Here is a 25,320-nt window from a genome sequence, read left to right on the forward strand (position 1 = left end):
ACAGCTCATACTCTACTGAATAGATACTCATACTCTACTGAATAGATACTCATACTCTACTGAATAGATACTCATACTCTATGGATAAATTTATCGGCGCACCTTGGCCGGATCAGCGAAGTTTATGGTCGCGTCTTGGACAATATCGGCGACGTTAGGGAGGCCATCTGATGGCCCGATGGCTACCATAGGAAGATCCTGTTTGTTGATGGCCATGGCCTTCTTGGCCACATCCAGTAGCGGCCCAAACACGACCACCATCTTAGCTCCGCTGTCCTTCAGCTGGTGAGCCACCTCGGCTGTTCACACAAAACTCAAAATAAGTTCAAATTTTTTGGTTTAAGTTTCCCAATTCGTCAGGGCAGTATGGGTAATGGGTCAGCCATAGTAACATTAAAAAATATAACTCAATACTCACTGCAGTGAGTGATAGAGAGCGCATTTTCTCGTCGACGAAAACGTGGAGTCACGGACGGACGGTTAGACAGACAGGCGGATGGACAGACGGACATGGCGAGCGCAATAGTGCATTTTTTCCATAAATGAGAAAATGCGCTAAAAATAGATCAGAGAATAAATTTTCCCAACATTAATATTTATTTTATTTAGTTATTCATTTTAAAAATATATATTTATTTATTTCTCTTATACAAAAATATAAAACCATTCCCATTTTTCTACGAAATAGTCACGTTATCGCATATGTAGTTTGCTCCTTGAGTGCATTGTGTCTTGATGTCAGGGAGAAGACTTGTGGCTGTGTGCACAACAATCATAGTGTTAACATGTGCACTAACATGCACAGTGTTAACATGTGCACTAACATGCACAGTGTTAACATGTGCACTAACATGCATAGTGTTTAGCATCGATGCTGATGGACAATGCGCGGAGGACTTCACTGAGGTCTAGTACAAGTAAATATTGTTTGTACAGCACAAGCTTATTCGTTATGTGCTCACTGGCAGTGTAGTTGGGATTAATGCCAGTGTAGACACACCCCACACTGATGGTACCAAACACCACCGCAGGATAGTCGACCATGTTGGGGCTGAACACCGCGACCACGCTGCCCCTCCCCAGACCCTTCGTCAGGAGGTAGCCGCCCCACCGAAACGCAGCGTCCTTCAGCGCCCCGAAGCTCACGAGGCGCCCCGAGTGGCTGCACACCTAGGGGGGGGGATTATGGTCGGTTTATGGGCGCCCCGAGTCGCTGCACACCTAGGGGGGGGATTATGGTCGGTTTATGGGCGCCCCGAGTCGCTGCACACCTGCGAGGGATTATGGTCGGGCTATAGGACCTGAGTCGCTGCACATCCATATCCCAAATTCCCAAACTTTTCCCCATAAATATCAATAATTAGAAATTCTCCAACTGCTATTGCGGTTTCTCCAGAGTTGCCCTCAAATCAAAATACGACCAAAATATTTTTCAACAACACTAAATTGTTTCTGAACAATGAACATAAAAAATGGCCAAAATGGATAATAATTCACAAAAAAATAAGTGAATAAATCATCGCAAGTATGCCATATTATTTAGCAGAAGGCAATACTCACGACGGCAGTTTGGTTTTCCCTGCCGCGTGCTCCGCCGATGACATACTCGGCGAAGTTGGTAGCGCTGTTGGGCGGCAAACTGAGTTTGTTGCGAATGATTACGTCCGCTGACGTCGCAATGCATCTGTTGACGCGACGGAAAGCGGACGTAAAATTAATGTATTCAATGTAAATATTATTCATTTAATATCGCAAACAGGTTTAATGAGAAAGTGAGAATTAAATTCTTCGGTGATTACCTCCGCTGACGTCGCAGTGCACCTGTTGACGCGACGGAAAGTAACTTCAACTGAAATTAATACGAAGTATCAATAATAAAGTAAAACAAATTGTCATCCCAGTGAAGTTCAGGCTGAATTTATATTATAAACATGACAGTTTATGCCTCGTATAAAGGGTTATTTCAATGTGCCTATCACAATTTCTTAGTCTTCATACAACAGGAAGGGGGTAGGGAGGTAGGATGTAAACAAAATCGAATTTTCTATTGTAATACAGTACATTGCAAAATTCATTCAAGATTCGAAACTAGTATAAAACGATAATTTTCTGGTAAATCTTCGTGTTGAACGAATTACCATTACTTAATAGCCTTCATCCGTTCGAGAATTTGAAACGGAGCTCTGTTTCAAATTATTATTGAAGGTCCGGGTCGGGTTATCAACATCGTGTTGGAATGTCTACATCCTATCGGGTTATCAACATCGTGTGTGGTTATCGCAAAGTCTAGGAACATCAGGAAGAATCGAGAGCCTAGATTTAATAACTGTGTAGAAGGAGGGCAATGCCTTATGTTGGTCTGATCAGGAACTGAATTCATTTGTTGATACTTCAAAATTTGGCCGCAGTTCGGGTACAAAATTTAATATTCACTCCACATTTGAAAACGAGAATGGAATAGAGGTTTGTATTTAGATTGAGAAAAGCAACAGGAATTTTAATTATGACCATACGGTATATTATCAAATGATGAATGAATCTATAACACATTCAGACTTATTAGTGCTGTATATCCCAGTAACCTCAGCGTAATAACTGCATGTGATTAATTACTGTAATTACATGCGACATGATTTTCTTAGTAACCGCTACGTAATTACTGTAATCAATTACTGAAATTAGACGCGTCATGATTATTGTAGTAACCTCCTTGCAATTACTGTAATTACACGCGTCATGATTATTGTAGTAACCTCCTTGCAATTACTGTAATTATAAGCGTCATGATTATTGTAGTAACCTCCTTGCAATTACTGTAATTACACGCGTCATGATTATTGTAGTAACCTCTTCACAATTACTGTAATTATAAGCGTCATGATTATTGTAGTAACCTCCTTGCAATTACTGTAATTATAAGCGTCATGATTATTGTAGTAACCTCCTTGCAATTACTGTAATTACACGCGTCATAATTATTGTAGTAACCTCCTTGCAATTACTGTAATTACACGCGTCATAATTATTGTAGTAACCTCCTTGCAATTACTGTAATTACAAGGGTCATAATTATTATTGAAGAGCATGACTCACCGCCCCACGTTCCCTAAGAAGGCGCACAGCCGCCGCCTCAGCAGCTGGCTACAGGCGACTGATAATCCTGCTGTCATGACGCGGTTAAATACGTAAAATAATACTTGACTTTTTATTAAAGATAATAAAAATTATTCAAAATTAAAACACAGATATTAGTTTTAATTAAATAGCGTTTATAAAAATATTAGTGATTAGATGCAATTGTATTAATGAACATAGTTAATTGGTATATGTTCGGTGGTTAATGCAACTGAAATGATGAGAAATAAAAAAAAATTAAAGTTAGCTAAATATACTACAAGGTTATTGATAGAAACTGAGCAATATTTAGAAAAATTTCTTGCTTCTTCGTGGAAACTCCGATGATTTTATCAGGAATAATAAGAGAAATCTAAAGTCTTTACGTCACTATATATAGGTGGACAAAATTTAATATTATCACAAATATTACTGAAAATTACCTAAATAATTAGGTGCTTATCTAATAATTAGGTGCCAAAATAATAAGTAAAATGCTTATTTGCCATTCAACTTATATTCAATAGTCGTTGATGGAGGAAGTCGTTAAAGCCGTCCTCCATCATTTTGTTGGCGTTCAAGTAAGATTTTTTTACGATATAATCAAGAAGTTATACGCCACTCATGGCGGGAGAATTCCCTCAACGATTTCTTGACGATCGCAGTTTACGATATGAGAGTCAATCTCGGCATCATGTATACGATCCCAAAAATAACTACGATACGACAAGGCAGCGATTTTGAACTGCAGCACTTCCTAATTTTCAGTTAATCATTTATGAAAATTAGCAGCGCTAAAATCTTAGGAATTAATATTAATGGGATACTGCGCAGAAACAGGGATACCTCGTTAAGATAGCGGGACATTAACTCGACAACAATTGATTACACATTGATTAAATATGACATTGTTTCGTTTTTCTTATCGTTGGACAAGATGAGTGAACCTGACAGGTGACCACAGAAGTGATACCACACCACTGGCGATAAGGGATAAATGTGCTAAATTTAATGTGAATAATTGTGTTTGATTCTGTGAAATAAATAACGAAATTATCTCCATATTTAGCACAATTTATTATGTTTAATTGAGGGATTTATGTTGAAGCATTTGAAAATTGTCCTTATGGCGATCTACAACTTGACGAAGAAATATCAAGCCCAAGGTTTTAAATTACAAGGAACACCTTCAATAATACATCAAAGTCTACGAGAAAAAACAGCAAGGTTTTTTTCTCGTAGCTTTCAAAAACGCCAGCTTTCAATGGTAGACAGTAAGTTAAATGCCGATTAATAAGCGAAATGTCGCAGCATTAGATGTCACTACGGAAACCATCGAAGTGCAAGATATTTGGACATTGGCCACAAATTAAATATAATATCATTTAGACGTAACTACCGTACATATTAAAGCGTATAACATAAAGACAGTGCGCACCACTAAATTCTAACGTTATTCACGCAATAATTTACATCTAATTAAGCATAAACCTAATTAGCCGAAACTTGAGTTTGTTACAGTAAAACCAGCCATTCTAGACTCACTAATACGACTAACTTCAAGCTATTTTTGCCACAACATTCTCCACTACACAAATGTCACTGCAACTCTAGGTCATTATAGACTTGACATTGGCCTCCCCAACGTCTAGCTCACATGCAAGCTTGACTAGGACTGAAGGTCGCACCTGTGAAGCAAACGTCCCGCACACTTGCCAAAAAACGCACTGTGCGGGCCAATACTGTTAGATATAAGAAAAATATAACTCGGTACTCACTGCAGTGAGTGACAGAGAGCGCATTTTCTCGTCCGTCCGTGAAGTCACGGACGGACGTCACGGACGGACGTCACGGACGGACATGACGAGCACAATGGCGCCTTTTTAGTGCATTTTCTCATTTATGGAAAAAATGCATTATTGTGCTCGTCATGTCCGTCCGTCTGCCTGTCCGTCCGTGACTTCACGTTTTCGTCGACGAGAAAATGCGCTGTCTGTCACTCACTGCTGTGAGTACTGAGTTATATTTTTTTCCATAAATGAAAAAATGCGCTAAAAAGACTGCATTAACCTTAAATAACAGACCCACAATCGTACCGCTAAACATAACGCCTATCCTAAAATTTATAGAAAATGCAGTAAACAGTGCGCATTCTTTACTCTGCATTAATTCCTACAGTGAATTTTGAGTTCGTACTTTCGTACATTAATATTGATTTCGATAACCATAATTTCGGATAACCATAATTTCAACATAGGATTAATAAGAAAGGATTAATACAAAAGTAAACAGAGCTAACGCCATGGTTGAACTAACACAAGGTTGACCCGCGGCGATGACGATTTTTCGCCGTTCTGCACATCTATAGAATGACGTCACTGTGGGCACAAAATGTAAATAGAGTAGATCAACACATTGTTTTTATGTCATCTTTGAAAGCATTTAAAAAAATTGACCTCATCAAAATGACAAAAAAAACATTTATTTACTGCATGCAAATAGTCTTATTTTTAAGCAAAACCGGTTTTACAAATCAGTTGACGTTTCGCGTGGGAAAACTTGTATTAGTTCAACCATGATAAAAATTGACCTCATTAAAATGACCCAACAAATTTATTTACTGCAACTAGTCTTATTTTAAGCAAAACAGGTGTTACGAATCAGTTTGAACCACTCTGTGACGTCACAAGGTGACGTCACAACGACCAAGGTGACATCACTGGTGGAATAACAAATGACATCCGCAAGGCGAAGCTGCGCGTGGGTCAACATTGTATTAGTTCAACCATGGTTAACGCAACCGCGTACCTCAGTGTTAGAATCACAATTTACAATGAAAAATGCTGTCATGAGGTCACGTGATTCAAGTATACTGAATACAGGATTGATACTTTCTTGAAACTTCTAGCACTTAATCTCTTTATGTCACCGCAATGCCATATACATACAGGATGAATGGACGTTTGGGCGTTTTTGCCGAGTACGAGAGCATTGATGTCATAGGCTAGAATGCTTCTGCCATGACCTTTCTTCATGGGAGCGCAGCCGTGCACCACCAATTTTGTCCACCAATAAGCCATTGAAGGCTACGTTCCGGAAGGCAGGAATCATGATGGTCCATTACATCCAGGGCAGTGGTGGTCTTCGGCAGGCGACCCCCTTCCATCAAGGCTACTGAATTACCGAATCTTTCAACTTGTGATGCAATTTTTCTCCCCAACGCCACTGGCAGCGCGGTTGTGCGAGAGTCGTGCATGCGAGGGCGAATTTTTCATCACTGGCAGCGCAATCAAATAAAAAATTAGGGGGAAATATATTGCATATTTTTTAGAAACGCTTAGCATAATTCGCGAAGAAATACTGGGTTGAATTCACAGGTTTCGGAGGGTTTAACGCATTTCATGACGTTTACTGTACTGATAACGAATGAACGCCCAATAAGCCGTATTGAACACCATGAACACAATGAATATTGTAATTCGTGATATATTCGACAGATTTTCTCCCCACGAACACTCAATATTATTTTGCCGCTTTCCCAAATCAAAATCGTTTAAAATTCCCTTTAAATTTTTCGAAGACTTTAAAATTCTCGAAGAACTCTTTGTATTGCCACCCATGTTCCCGATTTCCTGTCGTAGTTCACTTCGTTCAAAAAGTCTTGGGAAATTTACTGCTTCAACTTTTTTCGAGTTGCAACTGATTTTAGGCTCCAATACAATGCCGTCTTCCTTAGCCTGTTGAGTTCTGTCGACGAGGACGTGGAAAACTATAACTAAAAACGTCGAAAAAATGCAAAACAAAAGCCAAATGTCAACCATCTTGAAGTAGGAAGTGTTGGGAAGAGTTGCTGCCACCTGCCGATGAAAAATTTAATCAAGTACAATGTGCTTGTTTTCCTTGTTCTTCTAAACAGAAAAATTTTCGGCAATTGCTTAACAATCTACCATCCGCCAGCCTATATGAATATTCGAATATGTGCATTTTCGCCACAGAACTAGTTCAGCTTAAAATTATAGTGCTCAAGAATATACTTGAATGATTTAATTTGAAGTGTTGGTCACTGTCCCGCGAGAAATCAAGTCTAGCTAACCGCTGATTCAAGGAATTGGAAGGTTATCGAGAATAACTCGAGCGAAGTGCTACTCTCTTACTCTTAGACGTGTCATTCAAGGAAGAAAATCTCTTTTCCATTCGTGATCCGTGTTTTAAGAATTAATTTTCTATTTTAGTTTCTGAAACGACCGAATTAATATGATATGACTTTTTAGGTTTTCATTTCACTATCTTCTGCTTTCCAAATATAGTATTTCTGTTCTATGAATTTGATGCATCGCTTCTCAAAACCGCACGTACCCGATTTATTTGGCGGCTGCTTTTTGCCATATTAAATGTCTTAACACAATTACAAGAATGTTGATCATATAAAATCTAGTAGTGCAGCGGTGCATGACGGTTAAGAGCTCCCGAATAAGAGCTACCTATTTTAACTACAGCTACCAAAGCAAAATAAAAAGATCGTAGCCTATAGGCAGCTGTTTATTTGGAGATCGGTTGCTGACTCTAGGAAAGATGATCACATCACAAGGAGAATAGTCTACACGGTGCTGCAATGTCTACCTACGAGCGAGGATAGCATCCACGAGTGGTATGTTCTCCTTTGATGGATTACTAACCTGTGAGAAGAGGGTAGCCATCACTAAGAGGGTAGTGAGTGACGTCATGACGCGCGAGTCAAAAAAACGGCAACGGAAGAAGAGCGTCAAGATGCCAATGAGCAGCATCGTCAGCGAAGGTAGATAGATGTTGATGAAGGCGTATCCGTGACGCCGACTTAGCGGCACTAGTATCTAAGGCGAAATTTGACATTACAAAACAATGTAACTTAATCGCTCTGAGACATAAGCATCATAGTTTTTAGCCCTGCAGAATTTTCCGTACGGCCTCAAAGTAGTTAGACCCAGCATCGTGGAAGAAACTGCAATTTAACTCAACGACCCTTTTCTAAACTCGTCAAAAGGCAAACTTCACCTTGATCGTAGTTTGGTCATCGCCGACTGCCAGATCCACTTGGCCCACTCCATACTCCAGCAAGAGCGCACTGCCGTTGTATACGACGGTCGATGTTGAATTTTCGAAGTACGTAAAAGTACTTCCGCGTAATTTCATCAGCAGGAAGCAATTCTGGTGATCGAACGGATACAAACTCAAGTCCAAGTCGCACGTGAAAGAGGCTTGATATTGCCGGTGGCTCGTGATTGGATTGCTAGACCCTTCAAACACCTCCACTGAAACATAAGGTGGTGAGAGACTTTATGCTCAGGTAGAAAATATCAAATACGTTAATAAAATGGGAATAAACTTTACGTTATGCGGAAGATAGATTTGTTTAAGCTAGCCTTTCTAATCCTTGCTTACCTTCACCAGCAAAACTCGGGTGATAATTCAAAGATTTCTTTTCTCGATGGACGAACATGTTAGTTCTGTCATCAGAGATGGTCCCAGCGTGATTTAGGGTGTTGACGAATGCTACGTCCGGGCCCCACAAGGTACCGTTGGTGGGCAAAGTGTTGAGGGATCGGTCATGTTTCAAGTTAAAAAAAGTTACTCTTGAATCGTACCAAGTTAGGGTTAAGTTGAAAGTTGTATCGAGCAGCATGGCTCGTGTGTTGATGCTAAGGGTTTCTAGCTTGATGAGCGCCTCCACTCTCAGTTTTCCGTTGGAGTCCCGTGGAGCGACAGAGGTCTGCAAAAGTTTTTTGTCAGTCTTTTCTAAGCAGTAGCTTTCGATTGTACCGAATATGTAGAATATACAGCAGTTAAATTGATTTGTTCTTCCATGCCCGACAATAATAGGCTAGTTTCAATACCTTTGGAATTTATGCAAGTCATGACCCACCATCGCAATTCAAGCCTACATTCATATAATAAATTTCAGTTATCATTATTTCGTTCAAGGAATTGAGGACAATTTAGTAAGTTTGGAGACATAATTTGCATATAAACCCACGATAAAAATTATTAAAATACACATGCAATATTTTTCTGGAAGGCATTTTCATTTTTGCATGTAAGAAGCACCATATTCATCCAGCGCGCCTCAGTATGGTTTCCTTACACATACGTGACAACTCTTGACTAAATACGGCCATTTCCGGCATTTCAGTTCGTCATCGTGTCTCCTGGCTTGTGACTTAGTTTGTCAGGACGAAAACTATAGTCAGTTTGCCCAATCTATTATTCAGCCATTCGACGTACGAAAAGCTTTTATTATATTGTAAACATTGGCGAAGCCCCTGTTATTACTCGGCTCTGATGAACTGATGAAGTAAAATGTGCAAGTTGCTGTGTGGTGCCAAAAAAATGCTGGCAGGAAATAATTATATAATTCTATACTATAAATACATTATTATCTGGTGGCCATGATGCGTAATATGGAGTTCGTCGCACTGTTCCTCATCACTTTGGTAACGATAACAGGCCTATTGACTCCATTAATTACCTGATAGTCATGAGTAAGACGAAGCTTGTCGCACTGTTCCTCATCACTGTGGTCACAACAGACCATTAATTACCTGATAGTCATGAGTAAGACGAAGCTTGTCGCACTGTTCCTCATCACTGCGGTCACGAAAGGCCATTAGTTACCTGATAGTCATGAGTAAGGTGAAGCTTGTCGCACTGTTCCTCATCACTGTGGTCACGACAGGCCATTAATTACCTGATAGTCATGAGTAAGGTGAAGCTTGTCGCACTGTTCCTCATCACTGCGGTCACGAAAGCCATTAATTACCTGATAGTCATGAGTAAGACGAAGCTTGTCGCACTGTTCCTCATCACTGTGGTCACGACAGTCAAACTTGTGGTCACACCGCACCTCGAGCGGCACGCACGTCGCGTCGCTGCAGGAAAACTGAACGCCGTCCTCACAGCTGCTCAGAGAGAGCTGGCGGGTCCCTGCTTTCTGCCCGCACATTTCTACCGAAATTTCCCACTCTTGGCGACCTGTAAGGACGTTTAAAATGTACTTTCCAGCGGAAGATTTTAAACAAACTCTTGATTTTTTGTCAGGTCAAGTTATTTTTGTCATGTCGTATCTGAGTTACGTTACTAGTAGCCTATTGGGGTTCAAATAAATTGCTCCTACCTTGAACTCGTGTACATGACGCCACAGAGTCTTGGTTATCGATATTCACACGAGGTATAATTTTAATACTGTTTATGTGACATAGTTCATGATACGAATTTTACGATACCATCGGAGTGGCTATAAACGATCATCGTACTGGCTCAACTGACACCTCCGTAAATGATTAAGGTTTAATTGCCCTGGAGATATGCTGACCCAGAATCTCATGACGAACTAAGTTTGAGTGACCCAACGAACAGTCTTAGCGGCCCAATGAACTGACGTGAACGAATCTTTCTCAATGATAATGAGGGCTGCTGATGAACTTATGAGGATATATAAGTTTAGCTTTCTACAATCTAAAACCGCATAGTAAAATCTATATACTTTCTACATTTTAAAACCGCATAGTATAAATGTATTTCAACTCACCGATTGGAAGCTGGAACTTCGAGAACCTCAAGGTTGCCTGCACGTGCCCCGTCGTTGTCTTTACCCATCGCCAAGTCTCGCTCTTCCCGTCCCAATTAATGATGAAATCCCCATACCCGACGAACTCCCAGAGGGCAGGGGACGAAGAACCACTCGAGGATCCAGTCATAGACCCTAAGAGGAAGCGTTGATCGTGGGGGGAAGACTGACACGATCCTCGTAGAGACCAGGGTCGTCCCACTTTTGCTTGGCAGAACCCACATCTGGGAGAGATATGTAATCGAAAGTTTTAGGCAAATCAAGGCTATAATATCGTAGTTTTGACGAGGTAACTCCAACATTTTCGCTAAATAGAATCATTCAAATATCTGTAGTCCTTACACTTGGTGCGTTCAGTATCAATTGTGTACACAGAAGCGTAACATTAAGACAGTTTTCAAATGCCTGTTATAATAATTATTTATGCATAGTTTCAAACATTAGATTATCTCATGCTAGATAGTCACTGTTTAAAATCACAAACGTGTAGCCAACTTGCCGTTTCGCCTGACAGTCGTCGTCAGCTACGCCCTGGGCGTCGAGGGCTCCGCAGTTCTCGAAATGCATCCCATTTGGTTCATCGGGAGCCCACGGCACATTTTTCATAGCTGACCCATTCTGGTGATTAATCCATGATCCTTCTTCAATAAAATCCCAAACTCCAGTCCAAAATGTGGTGCAATTTGAACTTCTCATGGTGGACTCGACCATCCGTTTTGCGTGATCATGGCTTGTCGGAGTCAAGAGAGTTCCGCCTAATCCTTCGCAGACGTACGCGCTCTCCACGAAGTTCATTGGGGGTAACAATTGCGTTGTCGAAAACGACGAGTTTCGACACAGGGAACCTAAATCTGTCTCGAATTTTCTCGAGTTGGTTTGGACACTAAATTGTGTCCAGTTTCGTTCCCAAGAAACTTCGTCCCCCGTTACATCTTCTTGACATCCAGAGATTTTAGAAATCTCACTTTGTTGCAAAACCCTTCGCCACACGTTCAACTGAGTAACGTTGCCGATGAATGTTAACCCAGGGTAGAATTTTGGATCTAAAAACCCGACTGTCAGCTCGCCAATCATTTCAGTGATGTTTAGTTTTAGTGAAAGGTTTTCGATTAGATTTGCATTTAAGTAGAATTTCAGTGACGAATGTTGACGATTAATGCAGAAGTGGTACCATTGGTGAGGTACCAACCATTCGTCAAGCATCACATACCGGTACTCTCCTGCCACCACTATGCGGAAGCGGTCCACGTTTACCTCTTGAGAATAAATTAATGGGAAGAATTTCAGAGAAAATCTGAAATTTTCAGTAAGTAAAGAAAAACTTTCTTTCCACGGTAACATTATGCATTTTTCATTCGACCACAAGATACAAAAATTAATTCCAACACAAGAGCACTTGGTAATACATTTCATTAGGAAGTTTGACGGGGCCTTATTTTGAATTTCATTGACGCGGTGCAAGCTCCAAAATATGTTGTTACGTTCAAATAACTTTGAATCAATAACACTAACATTGTTTTCATTGTGATGATGTGTACGTCAGGAGGTAAGCGGTTGCTAGGCACTCCTTTTACAATTAAATTTTGTGATTTTTTACGCTAATTTGAAGTGACTGATTTCTGTTCCTATTTAATCTTATGTCAGTTATTTCTACTGACAAAATAAATCAAAAGTAAATTTACTCCAGAAGAAATAATAACTTGTCAAATTTCCTGCACGTATTGCTCGTTGTCAATCAAAAATTATTATTTATTTATTGACAAGAGAAATAGTAGTTAATTTCTTACGAATTTGCAGAGCTGGACGCTCGTTAGGCGCCTGCACGTTGAGCAGAATGTTGAGGGATCGAAGACGTGCGAACTGGAACCTGTGGGGGGCGCATCGAGAACACTGAACAGGAAAGTACAGCGTGAACACTGAACAGGGGAGGACAGCGTGAACACTCAACAGGGGAGGACAGCGTGAACACTCAACAGGGGAGATATTGATTTCTAAATGCACATGAGGTTATGAATCACTTTCGTCAGTAATAAGTTGACCGTGTAACAGGTTAACGGTTACAGTGGAAAAAAATTACTACGCGATAGCTAAGCCGTTGCTACGTCATTGGCGAGCAGTTACTGCACTATAGTTGAGCAGTTTATTTATTTACCACTTTGAAGTTAACATCATGTTGACAGTTTACTACAAGGAGGCTGGTGTTTTCAGCTGCTGGTATTTTGGATCTGACAAAATAAGATAACCAAAACAGAGAGTGTTTTTCTTATACAAACAATTTCTTACAAACTTACTTGAATCCTTCAAGTACATACAAATACATTAACAAGTATTTATAAGTACATTAATATATACTTGAATGTTTTTGATTTATACATTAACAACGCCAGTTGTACACACATGGTCGGTACCTATGAATAGACACTTTAGGTATATAAAAGTTAACATTCTTTTACAAATTAGTTAGTTTTCCTTTAAATGATTATATTGAAAAAGGTCTACAACTCAGTTCATTGTATCCTCGTCAGACGTAAACGATATTATAGCTATTTTAATTATAGGAAATTTACAGTTAACTGTGTGTTATGATAGCTGAAACTGAAGTGTTAATAGTTATATAAGCTGGGGATTAGCTTTTAAATATAAGAAATTAACAGAAAACTGCGTGGGAGATCAGTTGTTAATTATAGATGGCTAACATTTAAATGCGTGGGAGATGAGCTGTTAATTATAAAAGGCTAACAGTTAACTGCGTGCGCGATCAGCTGTTAAGTTATTGGATTTGGATAATAGAAAACTTCGTGGGAGATTAGCTGTTAACTGGAAGGAGATTTAGAGTTCAATAGTTAACAGACTAGCCCAAGGCGAGCCTGCCGAGTCTGATATTCAATGCAGGATTCTCTTCTATTATGCGCATGTTATCTATTTATAAAAAGTTCTTTCATATATATGATTGTTTCTGCTCGTTTTGTGATTGTCTAATTTTCTTGTTAAAGATATCATCATTTGTCAGAATTAAATAATTTACAGACCTTATTTGATAATAATAATTTACAGGCCTTAATAATTTACATTAGTTAATAATAACTAATACCTCAATTCACGAATTGGTTCTAAATTTCATTGATATAATTTCATGAATTTATTCGCAAATTTTTCTCTGGCAGACTGAAATATTTTATTGAGAATTTTTAATTATGAAAATTTTTTGCTCACCTGAGTTCACGACGGCAAATACGCCGACGATGCAAGATATTCTCGGCAGCAAAACCCCGTTTTGTGAACGCATTTGGGTGCAGAACATCCTTTTTGGTTGCACAAGATTTACATTCAACTATTGACTGTAACCGACGAGCTGCCTTCACCGTTTAACCTCGAGTGATTATCGTTAACCAACTGATTCGATTTGCAGCAACTTTGACCGATTTATATGCAAGCCAAATTTTAGCAGCTAAAAAGTTATTTCAGTGATTTATTTTGAAGATTTTATTAATTTGTAATACAAGAACTTGAACTTGCAGTAAATATAATGGTTTGAGTGTAGAATTCTGGTGCGATAGTTAAATTAACATTTAAGCTGACTCGTAGCATAGGAATAATATTTGAGAATCGGTCAGAGATGATGCGCTAGAAACAACAGGTATTGGTTATTTTTATTCAGCTGAATACTAAAGATTTCACTAACATGTGGCATCAGGATCAAAATATTACCCTGCACAAAACTACAAAGATTACCAAGCTTCTGCCTCACGTCGCTTTTATATGAGCTTGGCATTGAACGATTTCGGTTTACAGATTCCAAAGAATTGCTGAATTACGGGAGAGATAGCAAGCCATTCGTCTCCCGGCCACAATCATCCTTGCATTAGGAGACCCACTCGAAGAAGCCATTTCGTGTGCTTATAGGCATGCGGAATGACAATTTTTAGAATGGCATTTGCACGGAATGACAAAATGGCAAGGGAAAGGCAATTTGCATCTAAACGCATACCTGGAGAAATCGGGGCAATCATGCATGACGAGGTGGTGCTTTGTACGAAAAGAATACAGTGAGGTATCACTAGTATGTAATTCATTTATTATTCTATGAAAATATAACATCGTACTTAGAATGACATTTATTGCGGGTTATTCATCTAGGTTATGAAACCATATAGGTTTAAAAATGTAATTAGTTGTGATTAAATTGTCATTGGAATCAGAACATTAATTGTCATATGAGTCAGAATATTATGCAACATCCAATTTATTTTATTTCGGTAAACAAAATCAATGAAGATTATTGCAAAGAAGTAACATGATCCAGATAATTCCGTTAAAGATGTTCCTCAAGATACAGTTCTGAGAGTACGCGTCCATCGGAACGAAAAGTTGAAATCGCCGCCAGCAATTGCACGTCAATAATGTTGATCTATTGATGAATGAAGGCAATTTGTCTAATGACGTCATCATTGAATCGTTCGATCGCTCTGAAATTGAAGAATCAATTGTGAAAATGGAGCGTGTCAGTTTCATGATTATCTGTCATGAGAGAAGATTACCTAGCAATCATCAGAAAACGCTTTCATCAGCCTATCCATACAAGGACAGGCGGATTAAAATGTTCTTCTATCGTTTATTTGAAATGCATGAGAAGTATTCTCGCTGGAAAAAATACAACTTTATTTGTTACTTTCCCAACAACAATGGAAAAATTTGAATATCTTTCTTGAATGTAATGAATTTTCGGACTCTGGAAATTTTGAAGTTAAACACGCTATTATGTTCTGAAATATTGACACCTGTTTGCACGTTTCAACTTAACTCCGTTCAAAACTGTCTAAGAAAGAAAAACTTATATCCACTTACACTATAATTCAACATTGGTTCGAGGTACAAATTTGCTGTCCAACATTCGTTGGAGCTCGCTGAGGTCTTATTGCCAGAGAAAGAGAACAATGAATTTAAAATCATTGCATGCATTAGAATCAATAATAAACTCGTGTTCGACTTGATGGAGGCGTCCAAGAAAAATGACTGATTTATGCGAGTTTTCATTCCTTGTCTTTGGTTGTACTGTGAAAATAATTTTCTCATACATGAATGCATGATATATAATTTATTTGAATAAATATAATATTGATGTGAATATCTATTCATAAATTTCGGATGTGCTTCACAGCAATTTAAATGTTTTCAATGTCACATATTCACCACTACATGCAATGATACTTATAGTTTTCCTGAGCATGATTCAGTATATGTATTTTTATGACGTCAGTGAAGTTTGTTTCTAGTATCCGTATTTATTATTCCTAGAGAATATAATACGTTTGGTTTTGGCTATAAGCTCGGTAAAAAATTGCCGCAAATTCGTTTGCCGCAAAAAAAAAAAACTCTTGCCGCAAAATTCGTTTTTTTATTAATATTCTTCATTAGTAGATACATTGAAGCAATCAGCTGAAGTATTCATTGCTGTAAAATTCGACATTTATATGAATATCACAAATTAGTTAATGGATTGAAACAATCGTTTTTCACAGTTTTGCCTGATGAAACTGACCCTGTGTTCTGATCAAAAGCCATATATTTAGAATTGAGAATTCACGGATAGACGGCCAGACAGACAGACAGACGGACGTACGGACGGACATGACGAGCACAATATATAGCGCCTTTTTTTATAAATGAGAAAATGCGCTAAAACGAGTATATACGGAGCTTTATCTTGAAGTTTAGTAAAATACTTTCGTATGATTCCAACTCTAAAGTATAAGTGAATTCTTTTTAATGTCTGTGTAGGATAGATTATTCGGATTCAATCCTCGCAATGCTTCGGCTAGAATCTATTGAGATATTGAGATCATTCGATTCAGTCGCACCTTCAATATAATCTCACTAATTCTGTGATGTTTCTCTGTAGTTGCTACCCACTACCTTACCTATGACCTCTTATGGCAAAAGTAAAATAAATAAACACGTAGATTAAAAGTACATGAACAGAACAAAACGTTCTTTTGTATCTGATTGTTTTATTTAAATGAAAATTCTTGATAAGAGACATATTTTTAGCCTTCTTTACCCAATCGTGCTGAAGGCGGCCAGCACCTCGTAGGGTCCCTAACAAAATTTAGAGCCGAGGGCGGCTCTGGATTAAGGAACGCCTAGGACTCGGGGAACATATATAGTCCACCAGCTTCCCTATATGTCCGCTTTTCGGTCTACATTCCGGTCCCCGAATCAGACAGCTGCAAGCGCCTGGTACTTATTCTGCCAACTCTTGCCCTACTCTCAGGAGACTATAAAGTCGGCAAGGAGGTTCTGACTAGTCGCTGATTGCGATCAGTTGGCCAACTGACCCAGAATGATCGCGAACTTAGTAACTCTGGGGCGGAGGCTGAATCATACCCCGAATTTTGTTAGGGGTAGGAACCCACCTGATAAGGCTCCTTACATGATCAGGGCAGGGATTGATTCTGCTTATTCAATTAGCAAATAATGAATATAAAATGTCATTCATTTTTCATTGAATAGCCTTGAATGCGTTTCTCATGAGTTCACGACACCCTTCGGTTCTGAATATGCATTTCGCCATCCGCAGAATGTTGTTTGCTAATAACAATATTTTATAATAAATTATTGCATTGATTCATAGTTTATTCACGTTGCTTTTGTATGATATAAAATTTATCCCAAATCAAAGAACGTTTGTTTTATTCTCGTAAGTTGTGATTGTGCTGTTATTGTTCTCAATATGGGACACAAGGCACAAACGGATTTTTTTTATAGCGACAACATCCCAACAGGGCAAAAGATCCGATATTATTTTATATTGGTTTAGGGTCTGGTTTTAGTGCCCAAAGATTTATCGGATGCAATGACTAACCTTTGGAAGGAAGATCGAATTGCATATATTATATACCGCAAACGAGATTCTAAGATAAACAATTATCTCAATATTCATGCAGTCATTTAGTTCTTTACGAATTTAAAATGTAATTTTCATGCAATCTCTTTACTCCAAATTCCACTTGACATATTGTACATGAAATCAAATATCCGATTCGATATCGTGTAATTACCGATACCGTCTGACGAACTACAATTCGTACGGTTTACCGTGAATTTATCACGGTAACCAGAGCACATAAGAATTGAAATGAAACTCTGCTTTCATATTTGAAAATATACTAATGAAACAAGTGTACACATAAACCTGAGCAATTTCGGAAAAAAACTTGGACAGTTCAATTCCTCCAAGATAAAGACACTTCACTCATGATACTTACTAGGGTTCTACATATTGTCGTGCCAGTCACTTCAGAAGCGCTACTGTCAAATCCGCATAGTCAGAGCCTCCGAGGCCGTCAATACTAGATGAGAGAACGGTAATTTTTATTCTAAACTATACTATATATTGCGATGGCTGGTGATGCATTAAATGCACGCTCGCTGAAACGAAAGTGGTATCGTGACGCTGACTTGTCTGAGTTTAACCAGCATGCGTTATATATTGAGCCTCATGCAAGGTCCTCTTTGCCCACTCTTCACAGTAGAATAATTTTCAATTCTCTTGATTCTTTGCGGCACCCTTTCTTGCACATTATCTTCCCTCAAGTAAGACTGTTATGTACTAGTAAAACCAAATATCAAATCGTGCTCGGAGTTGAATTTTCACTTCCAGACTAACCAATTCGTACCTGATCCGGTGTTGCGGTGCTGATGATCCGGTGATCAGGTGCTGATGCACCTGATCCGGTGCATCAGCGTGTCCACTAACGGTGTCTTCTACGGCATCTAGTCTCTCAAACTCGCTGCCGAGCCTTTGTCTTAGCTTTGTTATTTACTAATGTTTATTTAATCTAAATTTCTAAATTCGTACTTTAAACTGAAACTCAACACTCAATGGAGTAATATTTAGCTTTGTCTTCGTTAATAATGCAATATTCATTATTTTTCTGTATTGCTAGATTTTTCAGCTGGGGTTTGGCTCAAATATCCCCAGTCCTGCTTGATGAGGTCGGAGGCTTTCTCAGCAATGACGTAAACGCTGGCCATGGGGTTGGTGGAGACCACGCGGGGCATCACCGACGCGTCCACCACTCGCAGGCCTGACACTCCGCGGACACTGGGAGGTGGAGAGCATCTTCGTGAGAATTGATTCAAAATATTAACATGTATAAACTCTATTCGTGTTACTTTTGGGTTGATATTGCACAAAAAGGACATGGCTGGACAAGAAGATACATAGCTGGAAAAAAAGGAGATTCTCTCACTTGATGAGAGAGTATCTCATCGTATTAATATATAATTTGAGTCTACCACGCAAATGAAAAATATTCTGTTCGCAGAAGAGAACATTTAAATAATAGATAGGCGTAGATTGATTGATTCACCTGAGACTTGGAGACACAACACCCATAGAGTCGGTCTTCGGGGCCATTTTCGCGGTGCAGCAGAAATGCTCGCTAGGCAGCGCGATGTGGCGCACGTAACATTCCCAGTAGGTGTCGGTGTTGTTGCCTAAATGCGCACACGCTTTCATCGTCTGCGAAACGTAAGAAATGAATCACCATCTTTGTAATAAAATCACGACCAGTTCGTTTAGTACAATGAATCATAGATTCGACGATCATGGCAAGCTTCAGTTGTTGTAACTATGAGGAGTTACCATCAGCTTTCAGAATATTATGATGGAACGTAAGGAAAATGCAGAAATTACCACTCGAACATTCGGAACGTAAACAAACTGAATACTAGAAAAGTGAATGAATACTCATCTTACAAGATGTAAGATGAGTACATTTCACATCCCAAAATAATTAGATGAATCTTATTATGTGTATTATATATGTAATATCAAAATTTGATGCGTTGATCAAGTTTGATTTCAATGTCAATTAAAAAAAATATTAGGCGCTGACTGGCCAAGACTCCTTTGTTTGATCTACCATCGCTCACCAAATCCGGCTGTGGGTCTGCTCGTATTCTTTTCATGGCTTTTGAGTCCATGATGCGCTGCAATGCTCTTACAGCTGTAAAAGCAAATAAAACAATACTATAAAGTAATGATTCCATAATAAATAAAACAATATAATAAAGCAAATAATGTAAATGTGTTCTTGTCAGGTTTAGACGAGTCAGCTTTCGATCGTAGTTATTCAGAAGTCAGTTATCAACGGTAGTGCAACATTGGATACCAACACTTAATCCCATGCAGGCCTTTGCGCTCGAGATTCATGGGCGAAGAAGGCGACATGCTTATAGTGCTCGTCTCACTAGCCTCAGCAAATAGTGACAGAGAAATTGCTCAATTGTTCTCGATGAAAACTAATGAATGATGAAATCCCGTCTCGATAAGGTTAGTTCAAATTTTTGCAAACATTTTAAATAATTTGTTAATAGCCATTGAAGTGGGTTCGATGTTAACAGGTTTTGAAATACACGAAGAAGAGGTTCCAAGCTCCTGGTCGCTCTGAATCCCAAAAAGTCATGTGGACCTAACGGCTTCCATCCCAGATTGCTCAAAGAATTAGCAACCGTCCTGGCCAGCCCTTTGACAGTATTCGTTAAAAAACCTTGAACGAAGGAACTTTGCCGACCGATTGGAAAGAAGCTCAAGTAACACCATTGTTCAAAAAAAAAAAAGGTGACAAGAGTAGGCCCGGTAACGATCGTCCAGTCAATCTGAAAAGTGTTGATTGTAAGGTATAATGGAATCTGTTGTGAGGAATAGGGTTATCGATCACTTGACTGTTCACCATCTCCTATCAGACTGTCAACATGGCTTTATTGCCGGTAGATCCTGCACCACAACTTCTTGTCTCCGTAGAACGATTGGAATCGCCTGCTGGACGAAAGGGAGCCAGTGGTTGCAGTGTACTTCGATTTTGCCAAAGCATTTGACAGTGTTCCGCATGAGCGGTTTTTGCGTAAAATGAAATATTTGGGAATAGAGGGAAACGTACTCCAATAGATCAGAGATTTTATAGTAGGTAGACGACAACGTGTCAGCATTAACGGAACCGTGTCAGACTGGGCATCAGTGCGCAGTGGCGTGCAAAAAGGAAGCGTTCTTGGGCCTATTTTGTTCGTTGCTTTTATATAAACGATCTGCCAGAAGCAGTGTCCAGCGTGTGCTGCATGCATGCCAACGACACAGAATTTTAGAGTACAGTTAAGGATGCGACAAACAAAATGCAAATGCAAGATGGTCTTGACAGTTTAGTTGACTGGGGTGATGCGTGGCAACTGCATTTTTATGCTGACAAGTGTAGAATACTCCTCCTCGGGAAGAACAATGAACAGCAAGATTACAGTATGAGAAGACATAGTTGCAACGAGAGAATAAGGATTGGAAAGTCTAGAGTCGAAAATTTTTTTAGAGTTTAACTCGAAAAGAAGCTGAAAGTTTCTAGCAAAATTTAAACACATGTTTATAAATTCAATAAACTCCTTGGACTGATCAGACGCTTGTGCGAATTCCTAGAGGCAGAAGCCATGCAGCTGTTGTTATAGTCGCTGTCGGGCGCACCAACATAGGGTTTGGAAACGCCGTGCGGTCACCGAAACTTGAAATGGACAGAAATTTACTAGAGAGTGATCAAGGATGTGCAACAAGGATAATTCCAGCCTTATGAAGAAAGATTAGAGATTATGAAGCTTTCCAGTCTTTGTTATCGACGTCTACGTGGTGGCCTCATTTAGGTATACAAGTGTACTCATGGTTTATGCAAGGTCCAAAAGGATTACTAGAATTTGGAACAAGAACCAACACCAGGAGCCACGGCTAAAAACGAAAAAAACTGCGTTGTAACACATCCATGCGACAACATTTCTCTCTTCGAGTCACCGACAGGTGGAGTAACAAACTCCCTGGTTACATCTCTGACGCACCGAGTATGAACGTGTTCAAGAACAGACTTGATAAATCTATGGAGAAATATATGTTCAGACTTGAATTGCCTAGCACCAAACGAATCTGGTGAGAGTCTAATATCTATTTCAAACTATCGTCAATTTTGAAAAGATCCGGTCATAGGACCAGTATTCAGATCTGTGAACAAGTCACGAAAAGGACGAGAATCGGCGACAAGCCACATCATGCCTACTCTTCAGCGCCGACAGCACTATGATATGATATGATATGATATGATATGATATGATATGATATGATATGATATGATATGATATGATATGATATGATATGATATGATATGATATGACATGATATTATATGTAATGATATGATATGATAATATTTTTAGGCAACGGTTGTAGACAAAACTAATTATTTTCTAATTATGAGAGAGATAATGTTCTACAGATATCGAAAGGTCGAAAGTATATTACGGTTAAGATGATGATGTTGCTTAAATTTGAGATAAGGATTTTCAAACTGTCGTATCTATCACGCTCGATTTGTTGATTTCCTCACTCTCTGCATCTTGTTGAACGTCTATCCACTTTCATGCTCGTCTCGGTATAGTTACCCCGTTTTTCATTAAGCATCTCAACACGCAACGCAAAATTGTTTGGTGTAATTTCAATATATTATGCGGTGACGTCACTGGAATATTTACCTTTGACGTGCAGTTTGAGGTCGTCTGGATGATCGTAGACATTGTGGTGAATTGCAGGAAGATCGGCGGGATCTAGAGATGCAAGGGCAACGTGACCTCTGCTCTTAGGGCGGCAGAGCATTACCCCCATGGCCATCACAGGCTCGTTGAATAGCGGACCAATAACTTGGGAATTAATCTTCAAGGACAGAAAAATTTATTACAGACTGTATATAACAGATTACTCTAATTTATTGTTATTTACGAGTTTGTTTTTTTCCAGGGGCTGACTTTATGCTATTAGTGATACTTTGGATACTTTCAGGTTTAGATTATAATAAAACATAATAAAACACATTATAATTATTTCACCATCTCTCTGCCCCAATATTATTAAATGATGGCATTCTATATATAGCAAGGTCTATGATACAAGCCTAAACAGCGAACGGGTCTTAGAGACTGACTAACTGTCCGTCCGAGAAGTAGCGGCTAAATCAATAGCGACTAACAACTAGCATTAATAATCATGAAAAATAGTATCAATTATAAATTCCCATAGAAATTTTAGACTGCAAGTTTATGATGATGCAATTTAATTAGCTGAGTAATAGTGAAGTTAACCGGGGTTAACCTTATGAGTATAATACATATTTATACATATGAGTATAATATATAATGATGAGTATAATGTATATGAGTATAATATATGAGTATAATGTATAATATAATACATATGAGTATAATAAATATTTCTAATGAAGAAACATTTATCATACTATCTACGCCATTGGATCCACCAACTCGTCTACGCACAGATGGGTTCGCGACTGATTATTATATCATCGCGTTATAGCATCAACAACAGAATTGGTACTTTCAAGTTAAAGCATCGCACTCTACTTGTGATCGCTACAAACATTTTTCCATTGAGCAAAAACTGTTTGAATGAAGTTAGGGAAATGTAGTTGAAGTCGTTGGACGAACCTCATCAGTGATGAATGGGTTTTCAAAACCGATCAGAGCTGACATGTACAAGTCGGCATCAGGCCAACGAGGATTTTCACCGCCGAGGTATAGGTAGGTGTGGAACAGCGGGCCTTGGGGCATCGAATAGAAACCTGGTGGAAAACGCAACAACTAAATATACGATTTTACTGTGGCAAATTTCCAACGTTTAAAGTTTTGGCTGGAAATCTTTTCTGGTATTATGTGATTTAGTAGTTCATTGATGTCTCTGGCTGTTTACAAGTTACTGACGTGTCTGTGGTACATGAACAAATTGCTACAGGGATCGACTTTTCGAAAGAAAAATGTTTTATACATTATCATCTATTGCCCATGTCCTCGCCCATGAGAGCCTTATTTTCACGTTCAATACATTTATGCATTATAGATTTCATATTTCTTACAAGCGTATGTTCTTCATTTACATTTTTTGAGCCGCCGCATATAGTTTTTTTCCAAAAGTCTAGTTCACGTGGTCAATTTATCGTCATTATTGGGAAAATTTTTAGTTTATTTGCACTTGTATGACCTTAAAGCAGCAATAGCATAGTCAATTTTGTTGGCACTTCCAACCATAGCCATTAGAGAACGACAGCGCTCGCTTTAACAATAAAACAGAAACCACCTGCATGTTTCCACTAGCATCACAACTCTCGAACTCGAACATCCAAACCCAAAAACATGATCCATTATCTGTTATACAAATTTAATCACTCCATCTTCGCTGGTTATCTCCCCGATTCACTAAAACACGCCATTGTGATCTTCCTCCCTGAGCTTTCCACCCCACAGATCCAAGGGCTCATCCACCCACCGATTTTTCACAAGTCCAAAACTACACACCAAGTTCACAAGTAAACATACACGGGAAGCTCTCAGATAAAATATTAAACAACAGATTATACGTACCAACACTTCACCACCCGCAACATGCACAACTCCAAACACTCACAGCGCGTAAGTCACATTCCACGCAACACTCGCAATACACTTAGTACCAAGATTACTTACATATGTCGCGCCAAAATCGCAAAATTACCGATTCTATGGATTCACAGATACAGATTCGTGCAGTTTGCCAAATATGTAGAATCAGTATTTCCATACTATAGGAATCTTTGGTTAGATCAGTCAGCCTATTTTTTTTTCTAATGTTTAAATATAAAGGAACTTGACCGAACTTGTCCTAAATTTTTCTAACTCTAACAGTCGATTTATGATCTAACTCTGACTCTAACGTCCGATTTTCTGAATCAGCAACGAAATGCTGATTCTACAGATTCGGCAAACTGGTTGCCGATTCCATAGGATCGGAAATTCAACGATTTCAGCACGACACATATACCACGTACATAGTGCGCCGCGATGTAAACAAAGACTTGGATAAGGTAAGACTTGGATTTATAAAACCCAAGGTATATAGGATGGATGCAAGATATAGGATGCAGGTTGTACCCCGAATAAGGGGCTTGCCTCTTTTCTACTCTATACAGCCAATACGACCTCCCACCACCACTTAATAAGATAGACTAAATAGCATTTGCAGACGACACCATCGCAAATAGCCTCCGGACACTACACAGAGCTGAAAACATATTCGAAAACAGAAGGCAAATTAAGACCAATGGTACAAAATTAAAAATAATCCCATTACTAGATAAAAAAAACATGACATATTCATCGGCAACACCCACTACCCATACGTACACAAACAACGAAGCAGTCTTAGGATTGAAATTTACATCACACGGTTCAAGTCCCCAAATAACAGCAAGGAGAGCAATTGCCCTCAGAAATTTACACAAAATATACAGATTCTACCACCTCCCACCCAACTAACATCCTCTTTATGGCCAATCTGTGTCATCTCATTTTCTTTTCCGTACTTTTCTAGTGTCACCGCAAGACCAGACGCCGCAAGACCAGACACCGCAAGACCAGACACCGCAAGACCAGACACCGCAAGACCAGACACCGCAAGTCCAGACACCGCAAGTCCAGACACCGCAAGACCAGACACCGCAAGACCAGACACCGCAAGACCAGACACCGCAAGTCCAG

At 39.1% G+C, this 25,320-nt stretch overlaps 3 protein-coding genes across 3 annotated transcripts in view; all 3 read right to left on the reverse strand.

Moving 5' to 3' along the window:
- Positions 1-3,227, reverse strand: part of LOC108667494 (probable CoA ligase CCL5) — a gene marked incomplete at its 3' end in the record, with an annotated part of 13,079 nt that extends 9,852 nt beyond the window's left edge. Inside the window, 2 exon segments of the mRNA XM_018154526.2 lie at positions 1,561-1,684; positions 3,094-3,227. Of these exon segments, the coding sequence (XP_018010015.2) occupies positions 1,561-1,684; positions 3,094-3,170 (201 nt within the window).
- Positions 3,228-4,724: 1,497 nt separating this feature from the next.
- LOC125178389 lies at positions 4,725-11,509 on the reverse strand. Its single transcript, XM_047882011.1, has 8 exons — positions 11,214-11,509; positions 10,676-10,938; positions 9,836-10,119; positions 8,533-8,860; positions 8,146-8,402; positions 7,791-7,964; positions 6,789-6,971; positions 4,725-4,841 (listed from the first exon to the last, which is right to left on the reverse strand). The coding sequence occupies exons 1-8, from the start codon at positions 11,507-11,509 to the stop codon at positions 4,725-4,727; spliced, it is 1,902 nt and encodes a 633-aa protein (XP_047737967.1).
- Positions 11,510-17,861: 6,352 nt separating this feature from the next.
- The window catches only part of LOC108667497 (glucose dehydrogenase [FAD, quinone]), an 18,363-nt gene continuing 10,904 nt past the window's right edge, over positions 17,862-25,320 (reverse strand). The window contains exons 7-11 of the mRNA XM_018154528.1: positions 23,239-23,372; positions 22,273-22,450; positions 19,652-19,725; positions 19,087-19,238; positions 17,862-18,818 (exon numbers count right to left, since the gene is read on the reverse strand). Of these exons, the coding sequence (XP_018010017.1) occupies positions 18,641-18,818; positions 19,087-19,238; positions 19,652-19,725; positions 22,273-22,450; positions 23,239-23,372 (716 nt within the window). The 3' untranslated portion in view covers positions 17,862-18,640. The remainder of the gene's footprint in view (positions 18,819-19,086; positions 19,239-19,651; positions 19,726-22,272; positions 22,451-23,238; positions 23,373-25,320) is intronic.

The sequence above is a fragment of the Hyalella azteca genome, unplaced genomic scaffold (genome assembly GCF_000764305.2).
Source record: "Hyalella azteca isolate HAZT.00-mixed unplaced genomic scaffold, Hazt_2.0.2 contig9394, whole genome shotgun sequence".
In the NCBI taxonomy this organism is placed as follows: domain Eukaryota; kingdom Metazoa; phylum Arthropoda; class Malacostraca; order Amphipoda; family Hyalellidae; genus Hyalella; species Hyalella azteca.